Below are 25,713 nucleotides of genomic sequence, written 5' to 3'. Positions count from 1 at the left end.
GCCTGTTCTGTAGCAAGAGTTATTTCATATATTATGCCCAGTTTTCTAGTTGTTACAGCAGGAGAGTAATTCTGGACCCTTCTATTCCCTTATGGCCACAAGTGGAAATTTCAATTTATTTTCTAATCTGCTGGATCATTTTGATTAGTATGTTGTTGCTTTTTCATTTTTATAATTCTTTTCATTCTTTCAACAAACATTTCATACATCCTTAACCTGTAATCTACTATCTAAAGTTCCTGGTGTCTAAATCTGTTCTTTGTTGTTTCCATTCATTCTCATTCATGGTGATTTATTTCCTTAAGTGGATAGTGATTTTTTTTTTTTTTAATGAGCACACATTTAATTGGTCTTAATCTGTGAAAAATCTGAGTACCTATATTTTGGATGTTTCCCTTCAAAGATTATTAGCATATGACTCTGCAAGGAGCCAGGGTATGCTACTGACCAAGAATTTTAGACACTCTCAGGGTCTGCTCCTCAATCAAGGATTCTTCAGTTTAGCTCCCTGCCTCTTCCCTTCTTAATGATGTTATCAACATAAGCCCTGAGGAAGAGCCCTGCCTTTCACATGTGCTTACTGCTCACACTGCTCCTGTTTTGACCCTGTGGATGGCTCCCTTTCTTTCTGCAAGTACAGCAGAAACGCCCCTCACAGTATCTAGGGCACCATGCTGCCAGAAGTAGAAACCTGGATTTCCTATTTCATCTCTTGTTGGTGCCCTAAACACATCACCCAAACTTGGAGATGTCACCTGCCCTTGCGCTTCAGTTATGACTTCTATTTGCAATATCTTTGAATCTATACTTCCAGCTTTAACACTTCCCCCATGTTTTAAATCCCACCTTCCCAAATGCTTATTCGACATATCCATCTGGTAGACATCTCTATTATCTAAACTCAACATAACCAAATCAAAATACATCTTTCTGTGCTGTCTCTACATGTCCAAGAATTTTCCCTTCTATTCACAACCCTCAAACATTTCAAGTTGGAAGAGACTCTAAGGGTTCATTTTACAACTGGGGAAATTGAGGACCAAGAATATTAAATACATTTTTGCTCATCACCTCCAATTAATTGCTCTATTATATTAAGTTTCTTATGTTCCTTCCTGTTCAAAAAAATTCAGTGTTTCCCTTTTACCTAACCCTTAAGACATTTGCAGATCTTGTGGTCAGAGTGTTTTTATTATAACAGTCCCTTCTCTGCTGCCCCCCCCACCAATAATCCTTCAAATAAAGTCTCTCCTTACAAACAAACACAAAAACAAAACAAAACTTCAATGGTTTCCCAATATTCACAAGATTTCAGCTTGCCATTTAAGGGTTGTCAAACTCCAGTTTTATAGTCCACTACTCCCATATACGAAGCCTCTGCTGCAGGCAAGTGGGTCTATCCCTCTAAATTTTACTCTTCCTTACGTGACTCAGCCTAGAAGACCCTTGTCTTCAATTCTGTTGAAACCCTACCTCTCCCTCAAAATACAGTTTAAATATCAATTCCTTTGCTAGTCTCAACAAACTGCAATTAATTTATCCATCTGAATTTTTTGGCATTTCTGATCTGTAAATTCCGAGAACATGTATTAAATTCTGTTTTGTACTGTGGATATTTTTCTTTCTATTTTATGGTCTTTCAAAGTTTCCTCAGGCAGAAAGTACCTGTTCCATGTTCCCCACAATACTTACCACAGTGCCTGGCACATGGAAGCTCAGTGAAGTTGACCTAAAGAAGAAGTAAACTTAAGGGTTTCTTACCTTGGTGATGTCTGTGTGATCTTTGAGCCCATTGGTCATACACCAATATCGCCACACATTCAGGGCATACCGTGTTGCTTTGGTCGTATTTGGGCTTACTGCACTGGTACACAGATCATTCAAGTCATCGTTAATATTAAATACAGGAAATTTGTTGAGCTTAGTAGAATAGGCTAGAAACAAAAACAATAAAAGGCATTAAAATAATTTGCCATTCTCTTCTTCAGAGAATTGTATCTTTGGATCATGTTAAATAGTAGAAAACTCCTAAGAGATATAACACGTTAAACAATGAAATTTCTATCAAGTATACATAAATTAGAATAAATACAGTAGGGAACAATGTTTATAGCATGAAATCGATGTAGTAACCTTGCATTTAATCCCAACAATTTTGCCATATGTATTAACTGATATACTAATGCAGGCATTACAATAATAGAAGGGAAAAAATGAATGCAGAAAAACAAAGAATGTTCTATCTAAAATTTTCACTGTAAAAAAATAGCATTTATGTTAACAACAATGACAAAAGGATAGAAAGAAAGGAAGACAAGTTACACATCCTTTCTCTTTTCCTTAGCACATGAAGAGCTGTTACTTCTCTGCAACATATAGTCTCAAATATCTTATTTGTCATCCTGGACAGCTCTGAATTAAATGGTATTAGCATATTTCTTTATTCCTATTCACAAATTGATAAAGAGAGAGAGATTTCAACCCTGACTCCACAACCCATCAGCTAGCTTAGAGTCAGAATGGAAGGTCAAGTAGAATATTAGGGAAAGAGGGGGATGCTCCAGAGAGGTTCACATTGTCTCAGAGGAGAGCAAACAGATTTTTTTTTTTTTTTAATGCTATTCCTGTCTGCTTACATTCTTTTTATTTATGTATGTATGTATGTATGTATGGCTGTGTTGGGTCTTCGTTTCTGTGCGAGGGCTTTCTCTAGTTGTGGCAAGTGGGGGCCACTCCTCATCGCGGTGCGCGGGCCTCTCACTATCGCGGCCTCTCGTTGCCGAGCACAGGTTCCAGACGCGCAGGCTCAGTAGTTGTGGCTCACGGGCCCAGTTGCTCCGCGGCATGTGGGATCTTCCCAGACCAGGGCTCGAACCCGCGTCCCCTGCATTGGCAGGCAGATTCTCAACCACTGCGCCACCAGGGAAGCCCCGAGCAAACAGATTTTAAATTGCAATTGTCGCTGCAGCCTGTGGATCAAAAACCACATTCACAGAAAGACAGAAAAGATGAAAAGGCAGAGGGCTATGTACCAGATGAAGGAACAAGATAAAACCCCAGAAAAACAACTAAATGAAGTGGAGATAGGCAACCTTCCAGAAAAAGAATTCAGAATAATGATAGTGAAGATAATACAGGACCTTGGAAAAAGAATGGAGGCAAAGATCGAGAAGATGCAAGAAATGTTTAACAAAGACCTAGAAGGATTAAAGAACAAACAAACAGAGATGAACAATACAATAACTGAAATGAAAACTATACTAGAAGGAATCAATAGCAGAATAACTGAGGCAGAAGAATGGATAAGTAACCTGGAAGACAGAATGGTGGAATTCACTGCTGTGGAACAGAATAAAGAAAAAAGAATGAAAAGAAATGAAGACAGCCTAAGAGACCTCTGGGACATTAAACAATATTCGCATTATATGGGCTTCCCTGGTGGCGCAGTGGTTGAGAATCTGCCTGCCAATGCAGGGGACACGGGTTCGAGCCCTGGTCTGGGAAGATCCCACATGCCACGGAGCAACTAGGCCCGTGAGCCACAACTACTGAGCCTGCGCGTCTGGAGCCTGTGCTCCGCAACAAGAGAGGCCGCGATAATGAGAGGCCTGCGCACCGCGATGAAGAGTGGCCCCCACTTGCCACAACTAGAGAAAGCCCTCGCACAGAAATGAAGACCCAACACAGCCATAAGTAAATAAATAAATAAAATAAATAAACCCAAAGTTAAAAAAAAAATATATATATATATTCGCATTATAGGGGTCCCAGTAGGAGAAGAGAGAGAGAAAGGACCAGAGAAAATACTTGAAGAGATTATAGTCGAAAACTTCCCTAACGTGGGAAAGGAAATAGCCACCCAAGTCCAGGAGGCGCAGCGAGTCCCATACAGGATAAACCCAAGGAGAAACACGCCGAGACACATAGTAATCAAACTGGCAAAAAATAAAGACAAAGAAAAATTATTGAAAGCAGCAAGGGAAAAACGACAAATAACATACAAGGGAACTCCCATAAGGTTAACAGCTGATTTCTCAGCAGAAACTCTACAAGCCAGAAGGGAGGGGCATGATATACTTAAAGTGATGAAAGGGAAGAACCTATAACCAAGAATACTCTACCTGGCAAGGATCTCATTCAGATTCGATGGAGAAATCTAAAGCTTTACAGACAAGCAAAAAGCTAAGAGAATTCAGCACCACCAAACCAGCTCTACAACAAATGCTAAAGGAACTTCTCTAAGTGGGAAACACAAGAGAAGAAAAGGACCTACAAAAACAAACCCAAAACAATTAAGAAAATGGTCATAGGAACATACATATCGATAATTACCTTAAACGTGAATGTATTAAATGCTCCAACCAAAAGACACAGGCTTGCTGAATGGATACAAAAACAAGACCTATCTATATGCTGTCTACAAGAGACCCATTTCAGACCTAGGGACATATACAGACTGAAAGTGAGGGGATGGAAAAAGATATTCCATGCCAATGGAAATGAAAAGAAAGCTGGAGTAGCTATACTCATATCAGATAAAATAGACTTTAAAATAAAGAATGTTGCAAGAGACAAGGAAGGACAGTACATAATGATCAGGGGATCAATCCACGAAGAAGATATAACAATTATAAATATATATGCACCCAACATAGGAGAACCTCAATACATAAGGCAACTGCTAACAGCTATAAAAGAGGAAATCGACAGTAACACAATAATAGTGGGGGACTTTAACACCTCACTTACACCAATGGACAGATCATCCAAAATGAAAATAAAAAAGGAAACAGAAGCTTTAAATGACACAATAGACCAGATAGATTTAATTGATATTTATAGGACAGTCCATCCAGAAACAGCAGATTACACTTTCTTCTCAAGTGTGCATGGAACATTCTCCAGGATAGATCACATCTTGGGTCACAAATCAAGCCACAATAAATTTAAGAAAACTGAAATCATATCAAGCATCTTTTCTGACCACAACACTATGAGATTAGAAATGAATTACAGGGAAAAAAAAGTAAAAAACACAAACACATGGAGGCTAAACAATACATTACTAAATAGCCAAGAGATCACTGAAGAAATCAAAGAGGAAATCAAAAAATACCTAGAGACAAATGACAATGAAAACACGATGATCCAAAACCTATGGGATGCAGCAAAAGCTATACAAGCCTACCTCAAGAAACAAGAAAAATCTCAAATAAACAATCTAACCTTACACCTAAAGGAACTAGAGAAAGAAGAACAAACAAAACCCAAAGTTAGCAGAAGGAAAGAAATCCTAAAGATCAGAGCAGAAATAAATGAAATAGAAACAAAGAAAACAGTAGCAAGGGTCAATAAAACTAAGAGCTGGTTCCTTGAGAAGATAAACAAAATTGATAAGCCATTAGCCAGACTCATCAAGAAAAAGAGGGAGAGGACTCAAATCAATAAAATTAGAAATGAAAAAGGAGAAGTTACAACAGACACCGCAGAAATACAAAGCATTCTAAGAGACTACTACAAGCAACTCTATGCCAATAAAATGGACAACCTGGAAGAAATGGACAAATTCTTAGAAAGGTATAACCTTCCAAGACTGAACCAGGAAGAAATAGAAAATATGAAGAGACCAATCACAAGTAATGAAATTGAAACTGTGATTAAAAATCTTCCAACAAACAAAAGTCCAGGACCAGATGGCTTCACAGGTGAATTCTATCAAACATTTAGAGAAGAGCTAACACCCATCCTTCTCAAACTCTTCCAAAAAATTGCAGAGGAAGGAACACTCCCAAACTCATTCAATGAGGCCACCAACACCCTGATACCAAAACCAGACAAAGATACTACAAAAAAAGAAAATTACAGACCAATATCACTGATGAATATAGATGCAAAAATCCTTAACAAAATACTAGCAAACAGAATCCAACAGCACATTAAAAGGATCACACACCATGATCAAGTGTGATTTATCCCAGGGATGCAAGAATTCTTCAATATACGTAAATCAATCAATGTGATAAACCATATTAACAAACTGAAGAATAAAAACCATATGATCATCTCAATAGATGCAGAAAAAGCTTTTGACAAAATTCAACACCCATTTATGATAAAAACTCTCCAGAAAGTGGGCATAGAGGGAACCTACCTCAACATAATAAAGGCCATATATGACAAACTCACAGCAAACATCATTCTCAATGGTGAAAAACTGAAACCATTTCCTCTAAGATCAGGAACAAGACAGGGATGTCCACTCTCACCATTATTATTCAACATAGTTTTGGAAGTCCTAGCCATGGCAATCAGAGAAGAAAAAGAAATAAAAGGAATCCAAATTGGAAAAGAGGAAGTAAAACTGTCACTGTTTGCAGATGACATGATACTATACATAGAGAATCCTAAAGATGGCACCAGAAAACTACTAGAGCTAATCAATGAATTTGGTGAAGTTGCAGGATACAAAATTAATGCACAGAAATCTCTTGCATTCCTATACACTAATGATGAAAAATCTGAAAGAGAAATTAAGGAAACACTCCCATTTACCATTGCAACAAAAAGAATAAAATACCTAGGAATAAACCTACCTAGGGAGACAAAAGACCTGTATGCAGAAAACTATAAGACACTGATGAAAGAAATTAAAGATGATACCAACAGATGGAGAGATACACCATGTTCTTGGATTGGAAGAATCAATATTGTGAAAATGACTATACTACCCAAAGCAATCTACAGATTCAATGCAATCCTTATCAAATTACCAATGGCATTTTTTATGGAACTAGAACAAAAAATCTTAAAATTTGTTTGGAGACACAAAAGACCCCAAATAGACAAAGCAGTCTTGAGGGAAAAAAACGGAGCTGGAGGAATCAGACTCCCTGACTTCAGACTATACTACAAAGCTACAGTAATCAAGACAATATGGTACTGGCACAAAAACAGAAAAATAGATCAATGGAGCAAGATAGAAAGCCCAGAGATAAACCCACTCACCTATGGTCAACTCATCTATGACAAAGGAGGCAAGGGTATGCAATGGAGAAAAGACGGTCTCTTCAATAAGTGGTGCTGGGAAAACTGGACAGCTACCAGTTTTCATTTTAAAAGAATGAAATTAGAACACTCCCTAACACCATACACAAAAATAAACTCAAAAATAAACTCAAAATGGATTAGAGACCTAAATGTAAGACCGGACACTATAAAACTCTTAGAGGAAAACATAGGAAGAACACTATTTGACATAAATCACAGAAAGATCTTTTTTGATCCACCTCCTAGAGTAATGGAAATAAAAACAAAAATAAACAAATGGGAGCTAATGAAACTTCAAAGCTTTTGCACAGCAAAGGAAACCATATACAAGACGAAAAGACAACCCTCAGAATTGGAAAAAATATTTGCAAACGAATCAACGGACAAAGGATTAATCTCCAAAATATATAAACAGCTCATTCAGCTCAATATTAAAAAAACAAACAAACCAATCCAAAAATGGGCAGAAGACCTAAATAGACATTTCTCCAAAGAAGACATACAGATGGCCAAGAAGCACATGAAAAGTTGCTCAACATCACTAATTATTAGAGAAATGCAAATCAAAACTACAATGAGGTATCACCTCACACCAGTTAGAATGGGCATCATCAGAAAATCTACAAACAACAAATGCTGGAGAGGGTGTGGAGAAAAGGGAACCCTCTTGCACTGTTGGTGGGAATGTAAATTGATACAGCCACTACGGAGAACAGTATGGAGGTTCCTTAAAAACTAAAAATTGAACTACCATATGATCCAGCAATCCCACTACTGGGCATATACCCTGAGAAAACCATAATTCAAAAAGACACATGCACCCCAATGTTCATTGCAGCACTATTTACAATAGCCAGGTCATGGAAGCAACCTAAATGCCCATCGACAGACGAATGGATAAAGAAGATGTGGTACATATATACAATGGAATATTACTCAGCCATAAAAAGGAACAAAATTGGGTCATTTGTAGAGACGTGGATGGATCTAGAGACTGTCATACAGAGTGAAGTAAGTCAGAAAGAGAAAAACAAATATTGTATGTTAGCGCATATATGTGGAACCTAGAAAAATGGTACATATGAACCGGTTTGTAGGGCAGAAATTGAGACACAGATGTAGAGAACAAACGTTGGACACCAAGGGGGGAAAGTGGGGAGGGGATGAATTGGGAGATTGGGATTGACATGTATACACTGATGTGTATAAAATTGATGACTAATAAGAACCTGCTGTATAAAAAAATAAACAAAATAAAATTCAAAATTAAAAATAAGGGTCTCTCCCTCCTAGGAGTAGGGTTCATGCCATGCTCCCCTGCAACCCTCCCTCCTCCCCCCTCCACCTCCTTGGTATTGATGAGGTCTGGGCTACAAAAAAAAAAAAAAAATGCAATTGGCAAATTACTTCAGATGAAGACTGGTCTTCCTCAATGTGTCTGCTTTAAATACTAGTCGTCAGAGTAAATCCACAACCATTAGCTGGCCGCGTTTCATACTCTGTAATCCACTAACACTGGGCTTAAACTGTTCAAATTGTTGTCTTTGGATAGAAAAAAAACTCAAGGTAAACCGTCTCACAGTGAAAACAATGCCAACTTGTACTTTATCTAATGGTTCTGACCCTCTCTGGAATGTTTCTGTATTCAAACCAGGCACAGAAAGGCTGAGAAATAGCAAAATGAGTTAAGGCATTACCACGGTGATCTACAAAGTGGTTTCATCTAACTCACCTCATCTTTCTCTGCTCCCATTGAGGAACTCCAAACCACCAGCCTCTTCTTGTTCCCTAGCATCTGCCTGTGCCCAGGACACCCACATCACACCTTCCCTACACTTAGCCTGAGAAATCCCTCCATGGTCTTTGTGCCAATCAAACAGTATCTTTTTTTCAATTCCAATTCCAATTGCAAACTCACCCATTGCAAACTCACATCTATGTGATCTTTCCCCATACAAACCCAACTCTCTTATTCTCTCCTTCAGTATGAGCCCCACGTTTGCTTTATTATTCCTTGGAACTAATAATCTAATTGTGCCCAGATCTCTTCAACTGGTTTATATGCTCATTAAGACTGTGTCTTCACCCTTTAAGTCTGCTTTGAACTGCTGAACACACAATCTGCTTTAATAAATGCTTATAGCAAGAGAGCAGTAAACAGTGCTAGAAATGCTTTCCAAAGCAACTGAGTCATGCAGGCATATTCTTCTTACCGCCCTCCTAAGCTGACATAACTCACATTATTGCTGGGACTTGCTGGATATTAATGAAAGGATTCTAGTATAAAATTTACTATCATTGCCTCTAGCACTAACTGAATGCTTACTATATGCTAAGAGTTATGTAAATTATCTGTAGTCTCTAAGCAACCTGATACCTATTTTACAGGTAAGGAAACTGAACCTCACACATTTAGTAACTTCATATATCACGCATCCGATATTTACTAAGGTACTCTCTCTGTACCAGGCACTGTGCTGTCCCAAGTCATGGAGTTGGCAAGTACTAAAGCCAGGGTTTGCACCTGGGTCCTGCTGACTCTATGCCCTGGTCACTACAGCAAAGGAATCAGGTACTACAGGGATAAAATGCTTAGTAAGGAATACAATTTAGATATTAGCCACTTGTGTTTCTGAAAAATATCCTTGCCTCCCAAATTTACTCAGATTAACCTTCATAAGTCTGATTTAGTTAAACAACCACTATAGTTTCACTATAGCTTTTTAAAACAACAACAAAATGATTTATTTGCAACACAGCCTAGTCCCCATCATTTTATTTTTTATTTTTTTGGCTGCTGCGGGGCTTGTGGCATCTTAGTTCCCTGAGCAGAGATGGAACCTGGGCCCTCGACAGTGAAAGCAGGAGTCCTAACCACTGAACCACCAGGGAATTCCCTGCATCACTTTAATATGCAGAGGAGTAGAAAAGAGTCACACTGCAAGATAGGATGACTAAGTTTAATTATTACATTAAATAATTAAACAGCCTTCACTGATTTATTTTTTTATCACAGGACAGAGATGGTACACTGAAAATGGAAACCAACGTCCTAGTATATAGAGAAACAGGGAAAGAATGCTTGTATACTTACATAATGGGAAAGAAATTTGTGAAAATGAAATGACATATATGATTCCTTCATGATTGTATTTAAGGATTAAATTATGTTTATTTGACTGCTTTTTAAAAATTTTGAGTAGAAGTTCTAGTGTTACAGTGCTGAGGACATTTTTAGGAGAGTATATTGATGGAAAAACAAACAAAAGTAAGAACTTATAACTGAATACAGGGAAAAGAAGGGACTACTAAAGAAGGATTTGAATTTTTTTCCCCACTAGAAAACAGGCAAACTCTGAGCTGAAAGTTAGGAAGAGCAGGCCATGGGAGTGGGAGGGGACTATGGGGTTATGGTAGTGTAACCTAAGGACAGCCAGATCTGAATGATTATCCTGCTCTCTATACGTAGCTGCCACTTACATCATTTACAGGACAGTGTGTAAAGTGAGGGAATCTGCTGTGGAAGGCTACCCTCAAGGTCAGAGAGAAAAGGGGCATTGCCTCAGGTAACTCTGGGCAGCCCCTTTGGACAGAGAGGGAAAAAAGGAAAGCAGCTACAAAAAGCAAGAAATCCCCAAATGTACACCAACTCTCAGGTAGCACCTTCCCTGTGTCTACATTTGAGAGAGTTCCTGGCTTCCCAGCCTGTTTTCCGTTCATATACCCTGCAGGGAAGCTTATTCGTGGGCTATTCTTTGTCCACTCATTACAGCTGGGTGAAGTCCACCTGCAGAACCCTGTGCTTAACTATTACCTGCAAAAGTGAGCTCTGCCCAGGTTCAAACAGGAACCTTGAATAATGTCTAAGGAAATCCTATAAGCTATCAATAATGATAAATCTAGACTTTCATTTTTAAATGTGAACATACAAACAAGCATCACTTGGCAATTGGGGAAAACTAAAAGCATGGAAGTTACCAAGTTACACAAGCAGAGCAACTAATTTCACATCCCCTATCCTCCCCCTGAAAACAGACTTAATTCAGAAAACCAAAGAAAAAATTTAAAAGATAAATACATAGATTTGAGAGGATAATGCATCCTTAAAACAAGAACAGCTTTCATTGTAAAAGGAAAAAGAGAAGAACAAGGAAGATCCTGGAAACTTTAAATGATTGAAAAAACATATTTTAAAAATTCTGAGAAGAGCTGAGTATGAGAATGAACATGGCTAAAGGACAAATCAGTGATTAGGAAAGAATTTTCCCTGAAGGGCAGGCAAAGTAATAAAAAAACTGATAATTATGAGAGTGAAGTTAAGAAGCATGGAAGACAGACTATGGAGAAACAAAATCCATCTTATAAGAATTCAAAAGAAAAGGTTATGAGAGGATAGGATAACATAATCAAAGATATAATATATGAAAAGTTCTGTTAAAGAAAGATTTTAATCTTTAGGGTGTTAAGGTTCATGAACTGTCAAAGAGACACACTGAAAAGACACATATATAAACATATCTTGGTGAAATTTCCAAAATCTAAGAACGAAAAGAAAATTCGATAATCTTTCTGGTAGGGGGAAAAAAGGCATCAGTAGAATAACAAGAATTAGATTTTTCATCTGTGATACTAAAAAACAATGACTCAGTCTCCTCAGAGCTGTGAGGGAAAAGGACCGTAAATGAAGAATTCTATTACCTAGCTAAAGTATCATTCAAGGCAAAAGAAAGATATTTTCAGTCATGAAAGAAGTAGCATCCAAGCACTCTTTTTTTTAAAAAAAAGTTAGTCATGGATATTTGCAAACAAAATGAAAAATGAATCAAAGAAAGGGAAAGATACTGGGTACAAGGTATAGTAAGAAGCAAAAAATTTACTTCTAACACTGAGTAATGCAGCAATTGAGCTCAACACAATTGTTAAGACTGTGAAAAGAGATGGGGCATGATGGAACAAAATCTTGAACTAAAACTCCCCATAATTTCAATAAAATAAGGGAAAAGGGGAGAGGAAAGATAAAAAAAATATGATTAAGATCTCATCCTCTTTGGAAAGGATAAAAAGCAAAGAGGAAAAAAGAAGGGAGAGATTACCAATGTAAATTAATTTTTTATTTTAAAAATATATGTTTAAATCTGTTAAAAACAAAACGTGGGGCTTCCCTGGTGGCGCAGTGGTTGAGAGTCTGCCTGCCAATGCAGGGGACACAGGTTCGAGCCCTGGTCTGGGAAGATCCCGCATGCCACGGAGCAGCTGGGCTCGTGAGCCGCAATTGCTGAGCCTGCGCGTCTGGAGCCTGTGCTCCGCAGCAAGAGAGGCCGCGATAGTCAGAGGCCCGCGCACCGCGACGAAGAGTGGCCCCCGCTTGCCACAACTAGAGAAAGCCCTCGCACAGAAATGAAGACCTAACACAGCCATAAATAAATAAATAAATTAAAAAAAAAAAAAAAACAAAACGTGAAAGAAACAACTATTAGAATGGATATAGGATTTTCAAGTAAGAGTAAATAAAGGAGTATCAGCAGAAAAAGAGTTAAACAAAAACAAAAATCCAGCATCTGCAATCTATCAAGCAAAACTTGGGACAAGTTAACAAACAAAATAAAGAACCAAGAAAGAAAACATGATGTAAAGAAGACATACATATGGTCAACAGGCACATGAAAAGATGCTCAGTATCACTAATCATCAGGGAAATGCAAATCAAAACCACAATGAGATATCACCTCACACCTGTCAGAATGGCTCTTATCAAAAAGACAAGAAATAACAAGTGTTGGTGAGGATGTGGAGAAAAGGGAACCATTGTGCACTGTTGGTGGGAATGAAAATTGGTGCAGCTACTGTGGAAAAGAAAATGAAGTTTTCTCCAAAATTTAAAAATAGATCTACAGTATGATCTAGCAATTCTATTGTTAGTAGAAATTCAATCTAGTCGAAGAAAACAAAAACACTAATTTGAAAAGATATACACAACCCTATGTTCATTGCAGCACTATTTATAATAACCAAGATATGGAAATAACCTAAGTGTCCACTGATGGATGAATGGATAAAGAAGGTTTGTGTGTGTGTGTGTGTGTGTGTGTGTGTGTGTGTAATACTACTCAGCCATAAAAAAAAAGGTAATGTTGCCATTTATGACAACACAGATGGACCTTGAGGGTATTATGCTAAGTGAAAAAAGCCTGTGAAAAACAAATACTGTATGATCTCACTTATATGTGGAACCTAAAAAGCAAGACAAACAAACAAGACAAAAACCAAAACCTAGACTCATAGTTACACAGAACAGACTGGTGGTTGCCAGAGGGGAGGGAGGTAGGGGGGTCGTGAAATGGGTGAAGGGGATCAAGAAGTACAAACTTCTGGGGGACTTCGCTGGTGGCACAGTGGTTAAGAATCCACCTGCCAATGCAGGGGACACAGGTTCGAGCCCTGGTCAGGAAAGATCCCACATGTTGCGGAGCAACTAAGCCCGTGCACTACCACTACTGAGCCTACGCTCTAGAGCCCGTGAGCCACAACTACTGAGCCCGCGTGCCACAACTACTGAAGCCCGCGCACCTAGAGCCTGGGCTCTGCAACAAGAGAAGCCACCACACTGAGAAGCCTGCGCACCGCAGTGAAGAGTAGCCCCCGCTCGCCACAACTAGAGAAAGCCCGTGCACAGCAACGAAGACCCAACACAGCCAAAAATACATAAATAAATGAATAAATTTATATAAAAATAATAAAGTACAGCATGGGGAATATAGTCAATAATACTGTATTAACTTTGTATGATGACAGATGACTGTGATGATGATTTTGCAGTGTATACAAATGTTGAATTACTATATTGTACACCTCAAGTTAATATAATATTGAGGGGCTTCCCTGGTGGCGCAGTGGTTGAGAATCTGCCTGCTAATGCAGGGGACGCAGGTTCGAGCCCTGGTCTGGGAGGATCCCACGTGCCGCGGAGCGGCTGGGCCCGTGAGCCACAAGTACTGAGCCTGCGCGTCTGGAGCCTGTGCTCCGCAACAGGAGAGGCCGCCATAGTGAGAGGCCCGCGCACCGCGATGAAGAGTGGCCCCCGCTTGCCACAACTAGAGAGAGACCTCGCACAGAAACGAAGACCCAACACAGCCATAAATAAATAAATAAATAAATAATTTAATATAATATTGAAAGTCAACTATACTTCAATTTAAAAAATGTCAGTCTGCATAAGAAACAAAACTCAGCTATATATGTTCTTTACACATAGGAATTAATAGGGTATAAAAGTTGAAAGCAAAAGGATTAAAAAAAAAAGGTATACCATGTGAACAATAAAGAAAGGAACGCTGGTATAGCTATACAGTATCAGACAAAACAGACTTTAAGGCAAGAAGCATTCATTACCAGAAATAAAAAGAGATGTTTTAAAATTCAACAGAGAGATACAACAATCCTAAATTTGCATAGACTTAATAATACAGCCTCCAAATATAAAAAGCAAAAGTTGAAAAAATTTAAAAAAGAAATAGGCAAAACTACAACTAAGGTTTTAATACAACATTTTTCATAACTGACAGAACAAGCAGACAAAAAACTGTACAGATATAGAAGATATGAATGATGCAAGCACCAAACTGGATGTAATTGATATACAAAGAACAACATAACAATGGCAGAATACACATTCTTTTCAAAGGTACATGATACTTTTTTTAAAAATTGAAATATAGTTGATGTATAATATTATGTTAGCTTCAAGTGTACTACATAGTGATTTGACAATTGCATACATTATGAAATGATCACAAAGTTATTACCACATTACTGACTATATTCTTTATGCTGTATATTACACCCCTGTGGCTTCTTTATTTTATAACTGGGGTTTGTACCTCTTAATCTCCTTCACCTATTTCGCTCCAGCCTCTATCCTCCTCCTCTCTGGAAACTACCCATTTGCTTTCTGTATCTATGAGTCTGTTTTTGTTTTTTGTTTGCTTGTTTGTTTTGTTTTTTAGATTCCACATGTAAGTGAGATCATATGGTATTTGTCCTTTTCTGACTTATTTCACTTAGCATAATACCCTCTAGATCCATCTATGTTGTAGCAAATGTCAAGATTTCACATAACCCTTTGACGAAAATAGAAATGTTAGGACATAAAGCAAGTCTCAACATTTCAAAAGATTAAGTCATTCAGAATATCAGTAGAATTTTAAAAAATCAAAGGGAATTAGAAAATACTTCAAAATGAATGATAACGACAATATAATGTGTCAAAGTTGTGGGATGTGGTTATTGCAGTGCCTACAGAGAAAATGATAGCATTAAATTCAGAAGAAAGATTGAATATCAACTATACCAGGAAATTATAAAAACAAATAAACCCCAAAAATAAAAAGAAGGAAGCAGTACACATAAGAACAGAAATCAATGAAATAGGAAATAAACTTACAATAAGAAAAAGTAACACCGGCTTCCCTGGTGGCGCAGTGGTTAGGAGTCCACCTGCCAATGCAGGGGACATGGGTTCAAGCCCTGGTCCGGGAAGATCCCACATGCCACGAAGCAACTAAGCCTGTGTGCCACAACTGCTGAGCCTGCGCTCTAGAGCCCGCGTGCCACAATTACTGAAGCCCACACGCCTAGAGCCCGTGCTCCGCAACAGGAGAAGCCACCGCAATGAGAAGCCCACACACCGCAACAGGGAGTGGCCCCCGCTCGCCGCAGCTGGGGAGGGCCTGCGTGCCACAATGAACACCCAACATAGCCAAAAATAAGTAAATAAATAAATTTATTAAAAAAAAAAAAAGTAACACCAAGAGATGGATTTGAAAGACTAACAAAATTAACAAACTATTAAGAAAAAAAGAAGAGTCTGTGCAGTTCAAACCTGTGTTGTTCAAGGATCAACTATAATGCCAAACCTAAAACTTCTGCTAGAGAATAGAAAAAGAGGGAACACTATCCAATGTCTTCTATAAGGCAGCATAACTTTTCTATAAACATATGACAAGAGTAACACAATAAAATTACAAGCCAGCACAGCTCATAAACACAGACCCAAAATCCGTAACACAAGAGCAAATTGAATGCCTACCTCACACCTAAACAAAAAAAGCAATTCCAACTGTATCACCTAAATGTGAATGGTAAAACAATAAAGTTTCTAGAAGAAAACACAGGAGGCCATTTTTTTATTACCTTGGGGTAGCTATATACTTTTAAACAGAACATCAATATTATTACCTCAAAAGTGAAAATTTGATAAATTGGATTTCATTAAGATTAAAAAGACATTTATCAAAATGTACCATAAGGAGAGTGAAAAGGCAAGTCATATAGTGGGAGAAAATTTTTGAAGTGCATATAATTGACAAATCAAATAGAAGGCAGAGAGTCCAATTAAAAATGGACAAACTTGAATGGGCATGGCATAAAATAAGAAATATCATTTATATTTCAGGAAATATAAAATACACTCATCAACATGTCTAAAATAAAAAACAAAATATGCAAATATCTAGTGTTGATGAGGGTGTGGAACAACAGGAACACTATTACTTAGCTGGTAGGAGTGTCGATTTGGACACTTTGGAAACCAACTGGCAGCATCTACTCAAGTTGAACAAACACATATTCTATGATCCAGCAATCCTACACCTAAGTATATACCACACAGAAATGCGTACGTGTGTACTAAATGGCCTGTATATATGAGTGTTCACAAAAGCACAATTAATAATAAATAGGGACTTCCCTGGTGGTGCAGTGGTTAAGACTCCATGCTCCCAATGCAGGGGGCCCGGGTTCGATCCCTGGTCAGGGAACTAGATCCCACAGGCATGCCGCAACCAAGAGTTCACATGCCACAACTAAGGAGCCGGCGAGCTGCAACTAAGGAGCCCATGAGATGCAACCAAGGAGCCCACCTGCCACAACTAAGGAGCCCACATGTCACAACTAAGGAACCCACATGCCACAACTAAGGAGCTGGCAAGCCTCAACTAAGACCTGGTGCAACCAAATAAATAAATAAATAAATATTAAATAAATAAATAAATAGCCCCAAACTGGAAATAACCCTATGTCCATAAATAGTAGAATGCATATGAAACTGTAAAATATTTATACAATGAGTTATTATGTAATAAAGGAGGAATGGACTACTGGAACAAATCATATGTATAAACATGGATGAATCCCACAAACACAATGTTAAGGAAAAGAAGCCAGACACAATAGAGTACATTGAAATGGTCCATTTATATAATTCAAGAACAGATGAAAATGACTCTATGGTGAAGTACTATAGTGGTTACCTTAGGGAGATAACAAAGGGAGGAGGCCACAGGAGGGAAACTTCTGGGGTTCTGGTAGTGCTCTGTCTTCCTCTGGGTGGTTACAGCAACGCATTTGCTTCATAAAAATTTATCAAGTTGTACACTAATGATGCGTGCACTTTTCTGTCTTATAATTCAATAAGAAAACTTTCCCCCAAATCCTTAAAATTAAAAATGTAGGGCTTCCCTGGTGGCGCAGTGGTTGAGAATCTGCCTGCTAATGCAGGGGACACGGGTTCGAGCCCTGGTCTGGGAAGATCCCACATGCCGCGGAGCAACTGGGCCCGTGAGCCACAACTACTGAGCCTGCGCGTCTGGAGCCTGTGCTCCGCAACAAGAGAGGCCGCGATAGTGAGAGGCCCGCGCACCGCGATGAAGAGTGGCCCCCGCTTGCCGCAACTAGAGAAAGCCCTCGCACAGAAACGAAGACCCAACACAGCCAAAAATAAATAAATAAATAAATTTAAAAAAAATGTACAGGCATATCTCAGACATATTGCAGGTTGTTTCCACAATAAAGCGAATATCACAATAAAGGTACACAATTTTTTTGTTTTCCCAAAGTGAATATAAAAGTTATGTTTACACTACACTGTAGTCTATTAAGTGTGCAATAGCATTATGTCTAAAAGAACAAATGTACGAACCTTAATTTAAATGTACTTTGTTGCTAAAAAATGTCAACCAAAGTCTGAGCCTTCAGCGAGCTGTAACCTTTTGGCAATAGTGACATCAAAGATCACTGATCACAGATCACCATAACAACTATAATAATGAAAACATTTGAAATACTGCCAGAATTACCAAAAACATGACACAAAGACATGAAGTGAGCAAATGCTGTTGGAGAAATGGTGCTGATACACTTGCTTGACATGGGGTTGTCACAAACCTTCAATTTGTAAAAAAAATGAAATATCTGAAAAGCTCAATAAAGTGGACTGCAATAAAATGAGGTGTACCTGTATATACAAACTTAATAAATGAAGAGTTATACCATGTACCTGTATGGGAAGGCTCAATAATATAAAGATTTTTAACTTCTTCAAGTAATCTTTAATTCAATGTAATTCTAACTAAAATCTCCCTCTTTGTCGTTACTTGTCAGGTTGATTCTAAAATTTATCTAGGAGAGTAAATGCATAAAAAAAGGAAGGCAATTTTGAAAATAATAACTGGGAGGCCCTTCCCTGAAAGATATAAACATGTACTATAACACTGCAATAATTTAAAGTGTTAAGTTCTGGTAAAGAAATAGACAAATAGATTAATGCTACTGAATAGTCCAGAAAAGGTCTGTGTAAATATGCAAACTGAATATACAGTCACCCAGGACCTGCCCCACCCTGACCCCCACAGATACCAAAATCCAAGGATGCTCAAGTCCCATATAAAATGGCCTAGTATTTGCATATAACCTATGCATACACTCCTGTATACTTTAAATCATCTCTAGGTTACTTATAACATCCAATACAATGTAAGTGCTATGTAAGTAGTTGCCTGGCAGAAAATTCAAGCTGGAACTTTCTGGGATTTTTTTTTTTTTTTTGATCCGAGGTTGGCTGAATCTGCGAATGTGAAACCCACAGGTACAGAAGGCCAACTGTATAATAAAGGCTCCAATTAAAATTGCTGGGGAAAACATGGACTCTTCAGTAAATGCTTTAAGAGAATAAGCTATTGAGTTGGAAAAACAAAAACAAAGCAAATAATGTAAAATAGATAGCTAGTGGGAAGCAGCCGCATAGCACAGGGAGATCAGCTCGGTGCTTTGTGTCCACCTAGAAGGGTGGAGTAGGGAGGGTGGGAGGGAGACACAAGCGGGAGGAGATATGGGGATATTATGTATATGTATAGCTGATTCACTTTGTTATAAAGCAGAAACTAACACATCATTGTAAAGCAATTATACTCCAATAAAGATGTTAAAAAACAAAAACAAAAACAAAAAACAAAGCAAATTTAGATTCCTATTTCATACGACAAGCAAATAACACATTTCCAAATGGATCTATTTTCAAAAAGCTGTTTCCATAAAGAAGACAATTTTCATGATTCTGGGAATAAGGAAAGCCTTTCTCAGTATGATACAACCCAGAGGTGTAAAAAATAGATTAACAAATCAGACATAAACATTCAAAAGTCCTGCACTGAATAAATTTTAAAAGACAATAAATAGTCCTGGAGAAAATACTTATAACAAAGTGACAAAGTCCATATGAAAAGGTTCTCCAAATCAACTGGAAAAGACAGGCCCAGAGTATGACAGGCAATTATTCAAAGAAATACAAATAACAAAAAGCAACAGTAATCAGACATTATAATCAAAATAGGATGTAATTCATTTGTTAGATTGGCAAAAATACAAAAAGGTCCATATCTAAAGACTGTCCTAAGATATGGGGGAACTTGCACTAGTACAGAAAAAAATTTGCAAAGATACACATCACACTGGTTAATAATGACTTCTCTGGGATTTTTAAGTTTTACAATATTAATGTATTATTCTTGCAAATTTTAAAAATCACTAGAACTTTGGAAATGTATATGTAGGAAAAATAAATTAAATGTTCTTTTTATTTGACCCAGGAATTCCTCTTTTAGAAATTTATCCTAAGGATTTAATCAGAGATATGTACAAAAATGTATGCTCGGGCTTCCCTGGTGGCGCAGTGGTTGAGAATCTGCCTGCTAATGCAGGGGACACGGGTTCGAGCCCTGGTCTGGGAAGATCCCACATGCCGCGGAGCGGCTGGGCCCGTGCGCCACAGCTACTGAGCCTGCGCGTCTGGAGCCTGTGCCCCGCAACGGGAGGGGCCGCGATAGTGAGAGGCCCGCGCACCGCGATGAAGAGCGGTCCCCGCACCGCGACGAAGAGTGGCCCCCACTTGCCGCAACTAGAGAAAGCCCTCTCACGAACCGAAGACCCAGCACAGCCAAAAATAAATAAATAAAATTAAATAGCCTACTTTATAAAAAAAAAAAAACAAAAAAAAAACTACCAGTTGGCATAGCAAAAATTCTTCCCTCCAGTTTCTCCCCCATCTTTAAAAAAAAAAAAAAAAAAAAAATGTATGCTCAAGGGTGTTCTTTAAGGCAAATTTATAAAAGTGAAAAACTTGAAACAAACCCAAACCAACAAAAGAATTGTAAAATAGATTTTGGTACAACTGTGCAATGAAAAACCAAGTAGCCATATAATAATCACATTTTCAAAGGCTAAGTATCTTTTAAAAATGTAAAAAACAGTAAATAGTTTGACTACAATTTTTGAAGTACATTTATGCATAAAAAATTCCAAAATAAAACACGAAAACATTAAAAGTTGTTATTTATGTGTAGTAAGATTCCTGTGATTTTTATTTCCTATTATATTTATTAGTATTTGCCAAATTATTCACAATGAATATTTATTTATTGCCTTAACATTTTAAAAACATTATAAATTTTAATAAAGAAAATGCTTTTTAAAGAAACAATAGTTCTGGGACTTCCCTGGTGGTGCTGTGGTTAAGAATCCACCTGTCAATGCAGGGGACACGGGTTTGATCTCTGGTCTGGGGAGATCCCACATGCTGCAGAGCAACTAAGCCTGTGTGCCACAACTACTGAGCCCGCGTGCCACAACTACTGAGCCCACGTGCCACAACTACTGAAGCCCACGCGCCTAGAGCCTGTGCTCCGCAACAAGAGAAGCCACCGCGATGAGAAGCCCGCACACCTCAACGAAGATTAGCCCCCACTCGCCACAACTAGAGAAAGCCCAAACACAACACAGCAACAAAGACCCAATGCAGCCAAAAATAAATAAATTTATTAAAAAAAAGAAAAATAGTTCAGTCTGAAAATGTCTGCCACCAAATTCAATGTTTTTTTTTAACACATCTTTTCAGATGATATATCACCAACGTTAAGTATTTAATACATATTAGTCATTTTTAGTCACTTAAAGTCTTCTCAGAAAAGATTATCGTTAATAAATAAAAAATAAATAAAATTTTTAAAAAAAGGAAAACATTTTCTGACTTGTAGGGTGAATATTCCTCAACTTGAATTCTAATATTTTTCCCCTACTGGAAAAATAAAATTTGTTACATTTTAAATGTATAACTTGTAAACACATTTGAAGATGAGCTCCTTGTTTCTAAAGTACTAAAAATACAAACTAAGTTATAACCATTTATAAAGTAGTTTTGATACAATTTAAAGTATTATAATACAAAAATACAGTAATTATTTCTATTTGGAATATTCAGCTTTCTATGGATAAATACTTTGGGAGACTATTCATAGACATGAAAGAAATTTATTTGCATTTTTGCAAAATAATTGGCTGTGAGAGAGAACGTTCTATTTTCTGGGGTTTTAATATACTTTTCTTTATTAAATAACTTTAATGACACAACAAGGATGTCTGAAGTTAATAATGATAATCGTTTTGAACAACCATTCCTATCCTGCTCAAAGAGCATTGTCAAATGTGTTCAATGCAACAAATATCACATGGAGAATTTATCTGACCGAAAAGATCTTCCTAAAAATGAGGAAGTCTGGAACCTGACATCTACTTAGCTTGGTACGACTTTACACAAATGGCTGACAGAGCTCCACAGACGGACAGAAAGACAGAGTTTGCAGTGGAGTCTTCTGCTTCACTAACAGGATTTTTAGGCCTGGGGCTCCAGGAAGCATATGATTAATTAGCTATAAATGCTTTCCGAAAGTGTCTTCCCTACCTATGAGCTGTGTCTGAGCACTCACATGTAGAAATGCTTCTCCTTCCATGATTTCCCCCTCCTCAGTGGTTAGAAGACACCTGACACGGGATGCTTTACTCAGTATGCACTGACTGTATCCTGAGGCTAATGCACTGTGACCAGGACAATTTTTTTTTTAAATGTGGTTTAACTTGTCTTTTAAACTGTTTGTTGTAGCTACAAAAATCAGCCAGCTTTGCAGAACCATTTATTAAATGAATGAAGACTGGTCATATCCAAATACAGACAAAATACTGTGATTAAAGCATGCTCTCATTATAGAGACATCACTGATACTCATTAGCTGATTTTATTGTTTTTCTTATTTCTATAAGTTTTAGGCTGTACCAACAAATACTGGAAACAATAGAAAAATCACACTACATTAGAGGCAAACATTATCATACAACAGAATAAGCCACTGGGACATAAAATGAGAATTTTATTTAGAGCACAGGTACACAGACAAATATGAAGCAAAAACATTGAGCTGATAAAGATGAAAACATCTTGGTGTAAAAGATCAGTGAGCAGCAAAATAAAAACGAAACCTATAGTATATTCTTAGTAACAAAAAAGTTCTATCATATTATTACAAATATCAACTGGCAGAAGATTAATTAACCAAGAGTATCACAGTCACACATTTTAAATATTAACAGAAATTTCCCTCCATTTCAATTCACCTTTCTCTTCTTTCTTTCATACATTATAATTGTAGCAGCTTAAAAAGAGAATTTTAAAAGTGAGCAAGCACACATACGCTTTTTTCATGTAAATCAGTTAAAAGCTACGTGGCCAGAAAATATATCAAATTGACTATCAAAAGGGGGGAAAGTAAATCCATCTTCAAAGAACAGTACCATAATTTTTCATAAAATTTTTCTAAGTATCGATTGTGGTGGTTATATTTCTAAACAGATGCCTAGTGTTAAATTATACTGACCAAATTGGTAAATCTACCTTTTTATTCCCAATTAACTTCTACGCGGTAGAATAAAAGGAATTTTAAAATCATTCTTATAAAAAAGATGGAAGAACTTATTTAAATTGTATACAGCATCAATTCTATGAAATCACCAAAGTTCTTTATTTTAACAGATAAATGAGTCTCTAAATGTGATTGTGTTGAATCCAAAATGCTTCTAGTCATTATCTACCAGTTTTCAGGCCTATGGGGTTACAAGTTACATTTTCGGATTACAACGAAAATGTACAAACTATGAGGCTAATCTGGCAAATCTATGTCTAATTTCAGCAGTGAAAAAAACGTTAAAGTCATGGTGGAAACAAACTCTATAAATTAGAAACCTAATAAATATATATGTTATTATTTGATTAAAAAATTGCCCTAGGCATAAAGGCCTCAGGACAGACATACAAAAAGTACAAAAGACCCAAACAGGGTAAATAAACCCAAGAGCAGGATTCAAATAAATGTGTCCATTACTATCTAATAGAAACTGTTAATCATCATATCAGGACATATCACGCCATAATCTTTGGTGTTCAAAATATAAAAGGAATTGTAAGTACAAAGATCTTGCCTGAAAACTCCCAATGCAGGAACCAAGAAATATTTTAGTGTCACTCTGGAAGCCACTGGACAAGGCGGAACTTCTTTAGAACATACATAATTGAATTTCCTTTTATTGCTTTGTCACCTCCATTGAGGGACAAATGTTTAAAGCATATTCTGGAGAAAACGCTCATAGTTAAAATATGCCTTTCTTTTCCTGTAAGCAAAGACGTGGCAGGGGCCTTGAATTCATTTTAATATTCTTAGAATTAAATCAGCAATTTCAGAAGCAATGTTTCCAAATACAGCATTGGCTGCCACCATATATCTGATAGTCACACAGAAAGCCTCTATGTAACTAAGGAGACTGTCCCTTTATTAAAAGAATCTTATAATTATAAACCCACTGAACAGTCAGAATGAAACCCTGCACTAAGTGAGGAGTTTTGGAATGTTGGAAGGAAGAGCCTGCTTTTCTTAACATTTTATGATATTTCCCTTCCATTTTTGAGTATACATGTATAAATAAAGTATAATGATATTTCCCCCATTTAACAAAGTATAGTAGAATTAATCCATTGAAATAATGTTCTCTCTAATGTCAGAGTTTGCTTGGAATTGCTGAGGCAAGCTGGAAATACCGGGAAGCAAACTAAAGACAGGTAGGCATGAAAAAATTCTGATGGTCATAAGGCAACCAAATATGTTAAGTAAGTCTATGCAAATGCTGAATATAAAAGTTAATATTTGGGAACTCTGAGGTTTCCATGGTCTCATAAATAAAATGAAAATACTAAATATTCTTATTAAATGCGATTCAAACAATACGCCTTGATAACCAACAAAGATAATGTATGCGCCTCATAGTCTTCTGTTATTACATTGTTCAACCTAAAATATCTAGATCAAGGGAAATTATGCTGCTACACTGTCATTCTATTGAATTTCTCAAGTATCAGGGGAAAAAAAAAAGATTTAAGGTGGGGAATACTAGGAAAGTTCAGAATTCTTGCTTTCTCTTTTTGCAAATGTTTCCCTTTCAAAGAGTTGGGGAAAGTGCAAAAGGAAAGCTGACCTGGAATTATACATATGAAGCAAGATTTTGAAGTTGGCATCACTTGACAACTATAACATTTCCTTCTGTAGAGGCCACTAAGTGCTGGTTCAAAATATTAAACAGCTAAGTACATACTTTCACAAGTCACACAAATGTTGACCGGCACAGCCTCTTAGCACAGTTTTTCAGTTTAACTACAATAAGTGATAGCAGCAATGGTTAACAATTCCACATAAATACCACAAACACACATATGAAAGAGCACCTGAAACAACATGCAAAATCTCAACAATGACATCACTGAATATACACAATGCATAGAAATTGTAATGGTTTTTGGCAAGATGGTGTTTTTTTTTTTGTAACAAATACTTTATAAAACAAAAGTTCTTTTGTTATAAAGGCTATTAAAAAAGTTGCAATATAATGAATTGTAGATATAAAAGTTCAGTTAATCTGAGTGGATTAACACTAAAATGAACCTGCTACTTTATCCAGTATAAATAATCAATTATAAATTAATTTCTAGTGGAAGTATGTAATTTAAGAATCACAGAAAGTAAACAGGCATAAAAATCACTTAAATACAGTATGCACAATTACTGTTAGGATTCTATATTGCTGATTCTTCCTAATTCTACTTACCACAAATAAATAAACTATGCCAAAGCATTTTCAAAGCTCTTTGAAATGAGTGTATGATGGTAAAAATTTCTAATTCCAGTGTAATACAAAGAACATCAGAAGTCTAGTGAAATTCAACACTGAATTCAAAAGACAAATAATTCCACTGTACCTTTTTTTTTTAACATCCTAGAATTTCATCTTTTTTCTTCAACTATGATCTGGTAAACATAATTTATAAAATAAAAATTTGTGAGATTTAAAAAATACTTGTTTGAATTCCTTTTTAGAAGAATAAGCTGGGTAATATAAGAATTTACAAATAGTTTGTATTTCTATGTCTTCCTGCTGTAGGTTTTTCATTAGTTCTCATTTTCT

At 37.0% G+C, this 25,713-nt stretch overlaps 1 protein-coding gene across 3 annotated transcripts in view; it reads right to left on the bottom strand.

Annotated features, from left to right (window-relative positions):
- The window catches only part of KIAA1958 (KIAA1958 ortholog), a 166,923-nt gene that overhangs the window by 10,529 nt on the left and 130,681 nt on the right, over nt 1-25,713 (bottom strand). For all 3 annotated transcript variants that reach the window (XM_036855988.1, XM_036855986.1, XM_036855987.1), the window contains one exon: nt 1,762-1,934. In XM_036855988.1, the coding sequence (XP_036711883.1) occupies nt 1,762-1,934 (173 nt within the window). The remainder of the gene's footprint in view (nt 1-1,761; nt 1,935-25,713) is intronic.

This window comes from Balaenoptera musculus, chromosome 6 (assembly GCF_009873245.2).
Source record: "Balaenoptera musculus isolate JJ_BM4_2016_0621 chromosome 6, mBalMus1.pri.v3, whole genome shotgun sequence".
NCBI classification, from domain to species: domain Eukaryota; kingdom Metazoa; phylum Chordata; class Mammalia; order Artiodactyla; family Balaenopteridae; genus Balaenoptera; species Balaenoptera musculus.
Note: the sequence above shows the minus strand (reverse complement) of the source record. Positions and strands in the feature narration are given on the sequence as shown.